The 14,702-nt window shown below is 41.7% G+C and overlaps 2 protein-coding genes across 12 annotated transcripts; both read left to right on the top strand.

Moving 5' to 3' along the window:
- The first annotated feature begins 335 nt into the window (after positions 1-335).
- On the top strand, positions 336-11,971 carry LOC100123969 (beta-arrestin-1). Of its 11 annotated transcripts, none has more exons than XM_032600247.1 (8): positions 338-979; positions 4,196-4,397; positions 4,461-5,127; positions 5,360-5,497; positions 6,352-6,495; positions 8,174-8,260; positions 8,345-8,485; positions 8,635-11,971. In XM_032600247.1, the coding sequence occupies exons 2-8, from the start codon at positions 4,271-4,273 to the stop codon at positions 8,705-8,707; spliced, it is 1,377 nt and encodes a 458-aa protein (XP_032456138.1). In that variant the 5' UTR covers positions 338-979; positions 4,196-4,270; the 3' UTR covers positions 8,708-11,971. The 11 variants fall into 11 exon arrangements, with proteins under 11 accessions (XP_031787340.1, XP_032456138.1, XP_032456139.1 ...); XM_031931475.1 differs by lacking the exon at positions 338-979 and adding an exon at positions 3,766-3,789; XM_031931480.2 differs by having other exon boundaries at positions 336-979; positions 4,196-5,127.
- A 567-nt stretch (positions 11,972-12,538) lies between these two features.
- Positions 12,539-14,593, top strand: LOC100123971 (adenylate kinase). Its single transcript, XM_001607714.5, has 5 exons — positions 12,539-12,698; positions 12,816-12,943; positions 13,040-13,276; positions 13,357-13,524; positions 13,604-14,593. The coding sequence occupies exons 2-5, from the start codon at positions 12,839-12,841 to the stop codon at positions 13,841-13,843; spliced, it is 750 nt and encodes a 249-aa protein (XP_001607764.1). The 5' UTR covers positions 12,539-12,698; positions 12,816-12,838; the 3' UTR covers positions 13,844-14,593.
- The last annotated feature ends 109 nt before the right edge of the window (positions 14,594-14,702 follow it).

Below are 14,702 nucleotides of genomic sequence, written 5' to 3'. Positions count from 1 at the left end.
TACTTCCAGACGGACTACAGAGGGAGACTGCGGGGAAGTACGTTACCGACTGCCGGAAAACAGGGGTGACCATGATGAGTTCACAAGTATATACCTGTATCGACTGTGCCTTTCGAGATCGCGAGTGTAAGGGTGTCGCGTGAATAAAAGCGCGTTTTTTGTTGTTTTTTTTTTTTTTTAAGTAAAGCCGGCAACATCGAAGGATATCAGTGATCAAGTACGCGAGGACGATTGTATAGCCGCGAATAAGGTGGCGGATCGCGAGGTGTGTAATAGGGAGAATTCGAGCGAGGGGGCGCTTTCGGCGGCTCGTCCGCTTTCCTTCCTTTCGCGTTTTCCCCCCTGTGTCGTCGTCGCGCGGCCGTGTGTGAGTGTCTCTCTCGTCCCCCTTTGCAGGAGGCTCCGCTCTGGCTTGCAGCAGGCTGTTGTGCTCGGGAGTCGGGACTGTCGTCGGGAGCAGTGTGTAGCTCGCGGAGAGCCGTCGTCGCCGTCGTGTGCTATATACATCGCACATATACTTGTCGGTATATATTACGCCTTGCTTCCTTCCGCGCGGGCGGTGTGCGAGAGAGCATCGTATGTAGCGCACAGTACAGTGAGTGAGTTTCGGGGATCGTTTCGTCCATCCGCACACACACAAGAAGAGCGAGAGAGAGAGCTCTACTCTACGGACACACATACACGCAATAATATATCTATATACGTGCATCGGCGACGGTGGCGGATACATCGCTAGGCCTTGCCGCCTTCTACTCAGCAGCAGTAGTAGTAGTGGTAGTATTCGGCTCTCTCTCTCTCTCTCTATCCCTTGAAGGAAGAAGAAGAAGAAAAGGAAGAAGCGAGTCGAGCAGCAGTGGCCTCGAGATGACGAGGAGAGAATTTCCCGCGGGCCTACTGTAGCTCATAGCGCCTCCCTCTGACAGGAGCCTCGCCTCAGCGCAGCGTCAGCGGAGCCAACGGACGCGCTTCGCCTCCACAGGTTAGAAAGAGAACAAGATCAGACGGAGCCGCGTACCTGGAATGAGCAATACCCCCCACCCCGACGCGAGCTTCCTTCCTTCCTTCCTTCCTTCCTTCCTTCCTTCCTGCAGCACATGACCATCGCTAACTCACACACGGAGGAGAACCTTTATACGGGCCCTGCCCTCTTCTCTCTCTCTTTCGAGCTATGCTACTTCTTTCGACGCTCTCCGCCTATACCTATATACCTATGTATATATACGTGCTTTCTCTCTCTCTCTCGCGCGCGCGCTCGCCCGCTCGCTCGCTCTCCAGCACGTCGCGGCTCTCTTCGGGGGGGCATTGATCGAGCACATCCATCCAGATCTCCACGTTCGTAGGTGCTGGGCGAGGCGTTGCTTATTTCTTCTTCTTCGACTTCTTTATCGGCTGCTCTCTCTCTCATCTGGTCGAAAAATACTCTGGCTCTCTCCCGCCCTCTCTGATACGATGATTTCTCTCTCTCTCTTTCTGCACTAGATCATAGATGTGTATATCTATACATGTATGCACGAGAGCCTCGATAGCAGCGATGCCAACCTGCGCGAAAACACACACACGCACACACACACACACAGGGAGTCGTGGGAAAAGCGACGCCGCCCGGCATACTCGTCATCTTCCCTCTACTTTATAGAACGTAACTTTGCGCGAATATAAAACGAGTATATCTCAAGCACGTGATTCACGTGGAGGAATTAAAAAGCGATATATAGAGGCACATACACACACGTCACTCAGCTCTCCGCGGCGTGTGTTTGTTGGAGTTCGAAGAATGCAAGCGGCTTCGGAGAAAAAAGGAAAGTCCGCGGATGGAGAAGACGGAAAATCGCAATTCGGCAAAATGCGAGCAAAACAAGTCAACAAGATAATGGGAGATTGAATTTTCGATAGGAGATAGAAGTGCCGTCAACTGGATAATAAGTGCGGCTTTTTGGGAAATTTTACTTCTTCACTCGGAGAGGTGAGGGTGTCGAGTGTCGTGTGTTATTGTTTTGAAGTCTGCTCTTTCGACGATGCAACTTTTCCCTATACTTATTTAGATTTAGATAATGAAAAAACTGGATTTTTTCAAAACGGCTCTAATCTTACGTGAAACACGATCTTCCACTACACATAGCACACGCTATTCACTATCGCAATCTACGCTCTGCGTCGGTAGTATAATTAGTTTCTGCGATACGATTCGATAGTCGCGGAAAATCAAGATAGCGACGTGGTTTCCGGCTGAAAATTGAATAATACACCCTGTATATCTGCGTATGCACTAACCTTCTGAAATTTAAACATTCGTGTCGCCAACGCGTTCCGTTTAATTCGTATACGGCCACCCATTAACCGACGGAAATAGAAACGGCTTTCGCCTAATTAAACAAAGCAATTACCTAATGAAGAAAAGCTCTCGTCGACGTATCTCGGAATTCCCCGCAGTGTGTACACTTATAGAATCGAGAAGGAGAGCCCGACGCAAAAATCCTAGATCAGCCGAAGCATATATAACACTAGCCTATTCTAAACAGCACATCGTTACACTCCCCGAACAATCGATCCCATTTCGCCTTGCATTACATTAAACTGCCGCAAATGACCTCGACCTTGAGACGACAGTCTCTCTCTCTCTCTCTCTCTCTGGCACGTATATAGAGGTATACACCTATATAATCAGGCGATAATGATTCGTAATCGCTCGGGATCTCGGCCGTCGCGTGAACGCCTTTTTTCGGAACTCATCGCGCGCGCTCTTGACATCGACGTTATTGGAAATCTCGCGCGGCACACTGATTTGGAAAAATATAAGCGAGATTCTTTTTCGCCGGCCTTGGCGTGTGTGCGTTATATACACAAGAGAGAGAGAGAGAGATTTTATTGAGCTTTGATGTTTTAATTTGACTCTTGATTGCTTTATTGGGGTCACCGTAACCCCAGAAAGCGGAGCTCTCCGCTCATATAGTGCTACATTGTGTCCCCTGCATTAGGTGCATATAGAAAAATTTGCATATTACGATGTGATTGCTTTCCCTCCGAATGAAATTTCGATAACGAGTGTACGACATAATAATAGAGAGGAAAGCTCGTGTATTAACGAGCATTCACAGATGAGAACAAAAGCGGAGTTGTGACAAACGGCTCTCTTTTCACCGACACGACGACGACGCGGCCCTATAGTCTCTCGACTGTTGATCATTGCATTATAGGTACATGCGCAGCTTCTCGCCGCGACCTCGTGTATATATGCACAGAGTCTCTCTCGTGGGCTTTATTCAATCAACTTCCTCTTCCTCCGCGTCTTCCCTGCGCTACAGTGTGTATCGGAAAGCCTCGATTTATTGCAGATTTATGGCGAGTCGACGATAATGTCATTCCCGGCCAAACACGTGCGCTTCGATTCTTTTTTTTATTTTTTTTTATTTTATACTGTGCACACACACACACACACACACTTTTTTTCTTCGCGATCTGTATACAGAGAGACTAGAGTACGATCGATATGGAATTATGATGCAACGATCCTTATCGAACCCGCGAGTGTTGTACTATCAGCGCGACGTTCCAAGTTCATTGATATTTCGATTTTTTGAAATAACTAGCTTACAACCGAGCGCAATTATCCGTGTTTTCAATTCAACGTATCTCTCAGCTCTCGAGAGGGTAGGTGCGTATCGTCCACTTATTCCGACAAATACAAAGATCGTCTCGTGTCACGTATATATAGTCGCTTATACGTACGCTCGAATTATTAGTCGAACACACAGAGAGAAGCTCGCAATCGACGTCGGAACGATGTGCTCGGTAACTCATCCTCAGTCTCTCCTCTGCTCTCAATCCTTCCTCTCTCGACCATCGTCGTATGCGCTGCATCGCGTACTCTCTATATAATCTTCAAAGGACTCGCGGGGGTAGACGCTCGTACATACGAAATACAGGGGCTCGTGAAAAAGAAAGAGAATATGCCGAAGGTAGTTAGGACTTTTCGAGGGGCGCTTTGATGTCTCTCTCTCTCTCTCTCTCTCTCTCTCTCTCTCTCTCTCTCTCTCTCTCTCTCTCTCTATCTCTCTTGCGCTGAAAGTGCAGAGTGAGAGCACAATGACTCGCGGGGGATAGAGGGCTACGCGTATGCATACACGTATAATCAGAAGGAAAAGGTGTACTGACGCAGATGAAAGTAACGAGAGCGCGTTTGCTTTTAACTTTGCAGGAAGAGTGGCCGAGCTCGGAGTCCGAAGTGTCGGATAGCGAAGGAGAGCCAGCTGCTGGCTCGAGCGGGCCGGCGATGGACGACAGCGTGAACAAGCGCCAGGCGACTCGCGTCTTCAAAAAGTCCAGTCCCAATGGCAAGATCACCGTCTACCTCGGCAAGCGGGATTTCGTCGATCACATCAGCCACGTCGATCCAATTGGTGAGTATTTAACAGTATTATTATTCAAGCCTTCTAAAACGCCGCCGTCCTTCGAATTCGCAGACGGAGTGGTGCTGATCGATCCGGACTATGTGAAGGACAGGAAGGTGTTCGGCCACGTGCTGGCCGCGTTCAAGTACGGCCGAGAGGACCTCGACGTGCTGGGGCTGACCTTCCGCAAGGACCTCTACCTGGCGGCCAAGCAGATCTACCCGGTGCAGCCAGGAACGCAGCCGAGGGAGCTGACGCGACTGCAGGAACGACTGATCAAGAAGCTCGGCAGCAATGCCTATCCGTTTTACTTCGAGCTACCGCCCCACTGTCCAGCCTCGGTGACGCTGCAACCGGCGCCCGGCGATACGGGCAAGCCCTGCGGCGTCGATTACGAGCTCAAAGCCTTCGTCGGCGAGACGCAGGACGACAAGCCGCACAAGCGCAACAGCGTTAGGCTGGCCATACGCAAGATCATGTACGCCCCCTCGAAGCAGGGCGAGCAACCCTCGACGGAGGTCAGCAAGGACTTCATGATGTCGCCGAGCAAGCTGCACCTCGAGGCCTCGCTCGACAAGGAGCTCTATCACCACGGCGAGAACATCGCCGTCAACGTACACATAGCCAACAACAGCAACCGGACGGTCAAGAAGATCAAGGTCTCCGTCAGGCAGTTCGCCGACATATGCCTCTTCTCTACCGCCCAGTATAAGTGCACGGTAGCCGAGGCCGAGAGCGAGTGAGTATTCTTCGCCCTCCTAGCGAACGACCCCCGCCCCTTTTCCGCTGATACCCCCAGCCCTTGTATACGACTCGATAACACGTTCTTCTAAATCGTAAAAATTGACCATACCATATACCCCTTTATCTGCTGAGCACACACACAGCGCAGACACACATAAATTATATCCCTCATAAAACAAAATGCTCTCTGGAATAAATGAAAGGAATAAAAATGATTGCACTGGCAGTATAGGGGTAGCGCCAGGATTCACCTTGAGCAAGGTATTTTCCCTTAAGCCGACGCTTGCCGACAACAAGGACAAGCGGGGTCTTGCTCTTGATGGGCAACTTAAGCACGAGGACACCAACCTCGCCTCGAGCACCATGTGAGTGCCATCGTGCGATATGCGGCTCGCCGAGGAGGCTGAAAACGACCTGACGCGTGCGGTTGTTCTGTTGCCGAGCTCCGCGACAGGCAACTCTCGAGCTCAGCTCGTTTTCGCCTCCGAGGCGAACTGTGATTTTTTTCTCTCTCTCTATCTTTATTCACTCTTTTCTTTGTTATATTTTTGAGTAATGGTTAACAGTATTTATTGGTGGATGGAATGCCAGCTATTATCTCTTGCATACTATATTTCCTTCGAGGTCATGCACTCTGGACTCTTCTCACCTGTCTCTCTTTCTTTCTTTGGCCATTCAACCATCACTTCACTCTTTTTTCGCGGACGTCTCACGTCCGCGAAAACGGTATTGCTTGTGGAGCTCGCTCGCCGGTGATGATTACATCTATAACCAACCACCTATATCCTCCTAACCCTTTAGTAGCTTCAACACTCTCTCTCTCTCTCTCTCTCTCTCTCTCTCTCTCTCTCTCTCTCTCTCTCTTTCGTTTTACATTTATAAATCATAATTCGACCTACATCGCCTGTAACAAATGCCATCTATCCCCGCTATTCCCACATCTGTTGACACTCTGCCAGTCATCGAGAAACCGCATTGGCTCAAAAGTTCACAGACTTGCCCGTAATTCGGAAAGCTCCCTCAAAGCCCACTTACAGACATATAGATCACGCTCAGGTTTAGTCAGGTAGATCGTAGGTGAACGACGTGTATACATAGAGTATTGTCACGCTAGAGAGACATGTATATGAGTAGACCCGATCAGCGATATGGACCGATAAACAAAAAACACTGTGAAAAAAATTGTGCTTTATCCTACCTGTGATATGATGTTTGTCAGGGAGGGCTGCCCAGTCGGTCCGGGTTTCACGCTGAGCAAAGTATTTTCCCTGACACCGCTTCTCGCCAACAACAAAGACAAGTGGGGACTCGCCCTAGATGGCCAGCTCAAACACGAGGACACTAATTTGGCCTCCAGCACGCTGTAAGGCCGATGTTGATATCTTTTATGCTGTATACAATGAACGAACCAAAAAAAATTAAAAGAAAAAAATCAATTATAACTAAGCACGCGCCACGTGTTATATACTTTGCTTATCATGTTTTTTCTCTGTCTTTCTTTCTTTCTCTCGAGCCGCGTGTATACGTTATCAGATATATATCATCACACACGTATACTCTCAACACTATGTATATCTCTCATCGATTGTACCATTGTGATATGTGTATATTATGTCGATAATGTTCTCAAAGAGTATGTATAACAACAGCTTGTGTACTACGCGCTCACCACTGTTAATACACCGTTTATATATATATGCATATATATATATATTTCCGCATTAATGTATTTTCACATTATATGTATATTATATACCGACTCGATCGAGTCTCGCTCTCTCACTCGAAGCATTTCGTTTGTAACACGACCTGCGGCCGAACGTATAACGCTGAATCTTGGCAGTCGCGTAAAAGCTAAACAGTCTTCCCAAATTAGTTCGAGCTTGCTTACATGTTTACAGTGCGACTGAATTAACGACTGTAAAAACAAAGACTAATTCAAGCTCTCGGCAAGCATCGCATACTGTACACGCAGCGCCTTATGTCCATTTCATTAAGCAACGCATATAACATCTTACGATCGGCAAACTGCTAAACAGATTCACTTATATACGCACGCGCGCCCGCGTCACACGTATCACACACACACACATATACACTGAACACAAAAACACACACAAGAGAGAGAGAGAGAGAGAGAGAGAGTTTGTGGGACTTTCCAGCGGCTTATGTTACGTGTATCAAACATCCATTCCAGTCTCGATTTTCTCCCACATTTTATTCTTTTTTTAACGCACCGTCATTTTATTTCTCTATTTTATTCTATACACATATCACTCTCTTACTATATCTTCTTCTTTGCTAGATCGAATGCGTTATAGCTTTATAATTAACTCGCTTCCTGATGTGCATTGTTTTCAAAGTTGGCGTATTGTAATATTGCGCACCAACGTCAATCGACGAACGATAATTAATTAGTTATTATTGGAGGTACTGACATCATTGTATCATTGAACGTTGTTTCAAGAATAGACTTTTTAATTCCATGACAAATAGCGCTGGAATAATGTCTCATAAAAGAGAGTTTTTTCCAGTGCCATTCGTCGAGTTACGGGCTCTTAACCACGGAAGCTATAAAAAGGATTTAAAATTGTATTACCTCCCGCCCGATGTGAAACATCATCAAAAGATGCTAACTAGCGCGTATTTATGTAACTTAGCTATGGAAAGCATGAAATATGTATGTAGCAACTGCCTGCGTACTCTCTCTTTCTTTTCTAAGCATATAACTGCACGCGATAATTCTTTCCATTTGCAATGCATGACGAAGTATTTTTCTCTTTGTGTATTGTGTTTCTGAAAATGAAGGAGTTTATTAAAAAAAAGTTATGACAATCAGTCGGATAATAAGCTGGTTTCTGCAACGCTTTCTTGGAAGTATCGTAGCATTTATGCATGTTGTGTAATTTGGTTGATGCTTCGGAGCCTTATGGATTTTTGTAACAAGTTAATCACGAAAATCTAAGGGCCGAATGGTGCATGTTTAAAATGCCTTAATTGTTCTAAGAAAAATAATAATAAAAAAAATGTTATATCTACAGAGTAGCGGATCCGTCACAGCGTGAAAACCTCGGCATAATCGTGCAGTACAAAGTAAAGGTAAAGCTTTGCCTTGGAGCTCTCGCAGGGTAAGTGTTCAAGTGCTACATGTCTCGAGCTACCTCTTCCAGAGTCGCACCTACAGAATGTTAAAGGGACAAATATTGTTGCAGAGAGCTGGTTGCGGAGCTGCCGTTCATACTGATGCACCCGAAGCCGGAAGAGGAGGAGCCCGCGCCATCGACAGCACGGCCAAGTCCCACGCATAAAACCGAAGACGGAGTGGAAGACACCAACCTCATCCAGCTGGACGAGTAAGTTATTATTTCGTCGTGAGCTAAGCGATAGTTATATAAAATTAGCTATTCTTTTCTCTTTGTTTTTCGTTGCGTAACAATAATGAAACGAATATCGAGTGAAACACAATGACGTTAATTTGAGAAATTTCCTCGACTGCTTTCAGGGAAGCCGACGGTGACGATATTATTTTCGAAGACTTTGCTCGTCTTAGGCTGAAAGGGGAAACGGATGCCTGACCATGTACGTCATGCGGAACGGTACAAACGATTCGCACGGAGACGGATGTTCGCGCCATCGGTTGATCATTTTCGAGTCGCGACAAAAACTCAGAAGAAGCCATGAAAGCGCCAACACAACAATGGAGAGGAAAGAAAGGGTGAAGACAGTGAACGAAAAGAACAGGAGGAAGAAAGGCATTATGAAGCTGGATAACACGGGCACGAGACACTCTCTTTGCGTTTCCGTTTTTTCCAGTCTTGAAAACCTCAGTTCCCTCTTCTCGTGATTTCAAGATCGCGCATTTTCAGACAGGACAAAGCTGCGACTCGCGAAATGCTTAAAACAACAAATTATCGGTTTCTAGTTCGTTTTTTTTTAACGATTAGTTTCCTATTTGTTTATACGTGTGCTCACTCACATAGATGAAATTTTTCGTATACGATTTTATTGATACCAGGGCGAAAAACGGCCAGTTTTTATACGAACGTGCATGCGCATCATTTGGCATCACGTTGATATTTTTTACCGAATATTTCGAATTGTTATCGATGCGATTTTTTATATTTTAATGATTTCCATATCTCCTTTGACATTCAAACTTCTTTTTCAGTTTGTTTTAGGGAGTCTTTGTTGCGTGTACTATGTGATAAAAATGATGAAAGTGAGTTCAACGTAAAAAATTGTTCATAAAACACGATAAATGAAAATGAAAATGAAGCTATTTGTTATGAATTCGAGATAAAGGGCGATGGTTTTAAGACTGACACCGAAGTTACGCCGAAGCAACCTTAGCCGTGTTAACCGAAGGACTTTTAGAACACAATTTATCGATATGTATGCCTGACCACGTGGAACAAAAGAAGCCTAAATTCTTTTCGTTTAGGAAAAATTACGTCTAGGGCTTTGCATCTCCATGGCTCGTTTGCTCTGCTTAAATTTTAAGCTCAACACTCACGCTTGGAGCTTGATTTCTTCTTGTAAAACAAATAAGCACTGCAAGATCGCCCTTTGTGTGCGTGTGTATTCTTCGGTTGGCTCGATTCGATGACAGCAGAGGCTATTTGCTACTAAAGACACGATTGAATAATGTTTGAATCATTAATCTAGTAAATGTACGCCGTAAACACAATTACGGCAAGACTTTTTATCTTTAAAGCAAAAAACAGCTAAAGACAAGGAAAAACACATTCTTTATTGTGACTGAAGTAGAAAGGTAGACCGGTTGAGTACATAGTCAATATAATTCAATTAACGAATGTCGCTGAGCATAAAATAATTAAGAAGGATCAGTTATGGGATGAAAAAGTCTAGATGGATTATTCAGAAATACGGCTGCTTTCACGAAGAGTTTGAAAGTCATTGGTAACTGCATTCCAGATATATTTATATTGTGCGTAAAATGTATGTATTGCATTTCCACAATTATTGTTGTCATTGACTGTTCTGGTCATGATGGGTAGAGCCGCGTTCTGAATGTCTGGATACTTATTCATGCACATGCTTGTGCGTGCACATATTTTATGAACTCTAAATTTCTTGGAACGAAAGGTCCTACTTTTTAAGCCGATAATTACTTCGATCAGAATCAACAGTATTCTCATTTTAATTATCTTACAGAATCCAAGCAGTTATCCACACATGTATAGTGATTATTTTAATTGAAGCAAAAAAAAGTAGAGTAGCTGAATCTTCATTCCAAGCAATTTAACAAGCAGTATTTATTACCCAGTCCTTTTTGTGAATGAACTCCAATTTATCTTGTCATTGAAGTGCTCTTGTGTAACAAAACAAGTCGCCACCTTTTGCTCTTATCGTGTTTTCAGTATACATGACGTATGATGATCGAGGCTCGACCATATACATCGATTTATAATTCGAGAAAGTATCCTGATGGAATGTGTTAAAAATGCATGTGTACATACGTAAATCAATATAAAAATAGTATTTTTTATCGTTTTAGTACCTATGGAATATATATATAAATATACATAGATTATATAAATGTATGCGTATACATGCGTATGTAAATGCATGTATATGCATATAGGTATATATGTATATTTAGACTCCAGCTCTAAGCAGTATGTACGTATGTATGTAATATACATATATATATATATATATATATAAATATAAAATAATACAACTACTATAATGCCAAAGCAAAAATTTCGCTTTAACGATTCATCAAAAGTTAGAAAAAAAAAACTAGCTTTGTTTGAATGCAAAGCATTAATGTGACAATTGCCCACCGATACTATCTAAAATACTTGTTGATAAGTATAAAATTGTGGAGTATTAAACCGAAAATTGCAGTCCAGGATAATTAGATTAATGAAATTTGATTCAAGAATCAATTTGTTGGATATGATTTATTTCTTTTAATAACACGAATAGAAATCATAATTTTTAAGTAAAGTTTTACGAAAAAAAGCATTTTTAAACTCTTTGTAATACGACGCCCATTTTTATTACAGTGAGTATATTATATGATGCGCCGAGCATCATGTCCACTGTCATTGCACAATATTTTTTAAAAAATTTTACACGAACTGAAATGCTAGTGTTTACTTAAATAATCAGCAAGGCATTCAGTAAAGGTACAATGCATTAATTATTGGTGGCTGAAATACCGTTAAGATCATTTGCGAAATCAGCGGTTAACGAACTGTCACATTCAATAGTTATACGAAAATGAAGATGCATCTTGACATTAGGAATTAGATTTGTTCAAATTTTTTTTTCTAATAACGTCATTGTTTGTCAACGCTATATTTTGTATAAAAAAATGTGACTGTTGAGATTTTTCTATTAACAATAACGGTGCTCATTTTATGCAGTAATGCAATCGTATCATCGAACAAATTCAATTATAAAGAAAGTATAGATATTTAAATGTTTTGATAAGTTTAATAAAAGTAACCGACTATTAATCATAGTACATATACATGCATTGGGGACACGCGCGTAATTTTCCCAGATAGTTTAAAATATTAATTGCATTTATGTTTTTAACTTATTTGTGTGAAAGAAATAGTATTTAGGGCATTCATTATTAATTATTAACGAGCAGAACAATGAATGAAGTGAAGGAAAGATGTTGAAAAAAAAATATGTACATATATGTATACACAAGTGATTATTGTGTATGTATGTACGTATTTATAACTACATGTACACATATATATCAATGTGAATGTAAAATTGCATTGTATTCTCGTATATTATGACCACGATAATGGTAATTTAATAAATCCTAATTATTGGGAAATCACTGTTTATATTGTAAAAAATTTATTATTACTCATATTTATCCCCTTTGTTAAATATACTTACACTTTTATGTTGTTATAATACGTTTTTTTTAATCGATTTGAGGTATAATTATTTTAAAATTAAAAGAAATAACTGAGTCATTGACGTAAGCACAAAGTTAATTCTTTTTTCCCTCGTTATTGTTGATAACGATATTGTCAACGAATATACTTAATTTTTATTTAAAATTTTTTCCCTTAAGTATAATTTTTTATCTTGATAAAATACTTAAATCCATCGCATCTCCCGCGTAAGGACATTTTGCAAGAATGATGATCGATCGGTAAAGCAGACCAATCAAGATATATCTGCATTCAATCGATACCCGTTATAAAGTAAAAAAAATTAGGTCATTATAGTTGTTTACAATCGTGCAGCATTAGCTATTTACAAATACACTGCTCGTAAAAGTTTGCAACTAAAACTTTAAATCAGCCTATAGTTAGATCGGTCAAGTGGACTAGGAGCCGTCTTATGTAATTGGGATAGTATCATATGCATATAGATATAGTGTTACGGTATACCTATATACAGAGTGTGTAGGCGCAGAGCATCGAGCGACTTGGCGGCGCCACCGGCCGCCGGCCACTTGTCACGCCTGCATGGCCGTACTCCGTAGCGCGCGTTCGCCGATCATCAGTAGACCTTGCTGCAAGAACAGTTCATAGTTCAAGTTCCAAATCTGTTTATCAGGTAATGTAGCGACACATCCAAGAGTCACGTTTTTCACGTCGTCAGTGGGCTGCTGACTCTTTCCTCTTCCCTTTTCCACTGCCATCGAGTCGTATAATCATTTCTTTATCTGATCAGGTTCTCCAGGTCAATTTGGAAACATGGCACCCAAAACTGAATCATTGCCAAAGGAAAATGTTGAAGAACCGTCGCGAGGAATCAATGCCGTGTTGTTGGGACCACCCGGTAGTGGAAAAGGCACTCAGGTAACTTTAACAATCATATCTACTCTTGTTTTGAAACAATTGCTACTTGACTTTTCCAATACCACTTGACTCGTTCTATTATTTTGCTTCGATCAGGCACCTATGTTGAAAGAACGCTACTGTGTTTGCCACCTTTCCACTGGAGACATGTTGAGAGCGGAAATTCAATCGGGTTCTGCTCTTGGAGCTGAACTAAAAAAAGTTATGGATGCCGGAAAACTCGTCAGCGATGATTTGGTTGTCAATATGATTGATAAAAATCTTGAAAAGCCCGAGTGCCAGCGTGGATTCCTCTTGGATGGTTTCCCACGAACTGTTCCACAAGCAGAGAAGGTTGCTACTGCTGCTATTAATATTTGTGTTACTGTAATCGTGAAATCATATATCGATACAATGTTGATTATAATTTACAGTTAGATGAGATGCTGGAAAAAAAGAAAACAAAGCTTGATGCTGTCATTGAGTTTGGCATTGATGATAACTTGTTGGTTAAGAGAATAACTGGTCGCTTGATTCATCCGGCTAGTGGGAGATCCTATCACGAAGAATTCGCGCCACCAAAAGTTGCTATGAAAGATGACGTAAGTAGTAGGAATAAAAACAAAAATATGTTACATAATTTTTGCAGGAAATTCACTTGTTGTTTACTTCTAATTATAGATAACTGGTGAGCCACTGATTAAAAGATCTGATGACAATGCTGAAGCTCTTAAAAAACGTCTTGCTTCATATCACTCTCAAACTCAGCCACTTGTTGACTACTATGCTCTTCGTGGCATCCATAATTATGTGAATGCTGCCAAGTCTAGTGAACAAGTATTCAAAGATATAGACACTATCTTTCTTACTGCTATTACTGCGGACCAAAAGAAGGGTTTCTTCAGCAGACTCTTTTCTTAAAAGTGTTAAAAAATCTCTCTGACATCAGCAACGTATGCTTTTTCCACAGAAGAACGATTTCTATTTACTAGTTTTTTATTCTTTTCAAATACTGCCTCTCTGAAAGTAAAGGTAACTTAGCGTTTGCGAGACCACAATGATTTGAGTATACATATAGGCGTATATATTTACAAACGCTCATATATTTTTTACAATGCTTTTTTGAAATTTACTTTAGAATTATACTTTACAAACAGGTGCTATTGCACTGGACATGCATCAATTTAAATGTAAAACTTAAGCTGTGTATATAGTATGTATACAAAAGTTATATTCTTTTTTATGAGTCTACTTTGGTGATCAATGAATTTTTTTGTTATTTGTTTTACGCACAAAGTTGATATTGTTTAAGCTTCCTTGGAATCGTCCAATGTAAATGTTTTTCAAAACAAAACGTTGCTGTACTTTCAGGCAGGTGGGGTAGCTTCTGTCAGGTATGCACATTAGCATCGGTTTGAAATCACACTTCGCTGTTTAGTACATAGGTGAAGGCCATAATATATTGACGACTCGCCTAATCGTTTTTGAGAAAACGATATTTATCAGATCATAGATGTGATTGTACAGTACTATTTTAGATAAACCATACGATAATAAAAGCTATATTTCTGTTATTAAAGTCATCGCGCCGAGTCTGTATATTTGTAGCCTAATACGATCGTCAAGTGTAAAAAGGGTTAAATAAAGTTTATCGTTCATATAGTAAAGTGACATTGATACTTGATTGTTCATTGCTATTGTACACCTGACTTTAATTTGTAATATTTCAGAGTACCTATCGATTTTTTTATGTTTAAAAGTCCCGCGTATTATGTTCCTG

Source organism: Nasonia vitripennis, chromosome 5 (assembly GCF_009193385.2).
Source record: "Nasonia vitripennis strain AsymCx chromosome 5, Nvit_psr_1.1, whole genome shotgun sequence".
NCBI classification, from domain to species: domain Eukaryota; kingdom Metazoa; phylum Arthropoda; class Insecta; order Hymenoptera; family Pteromalidae; genus Nasonia; species Nasonia vitripennis.
Note: the sequence above shows the minus strand (reverse complement) of the source record. Positions and strands in the feature narration are given on the sequence as shown.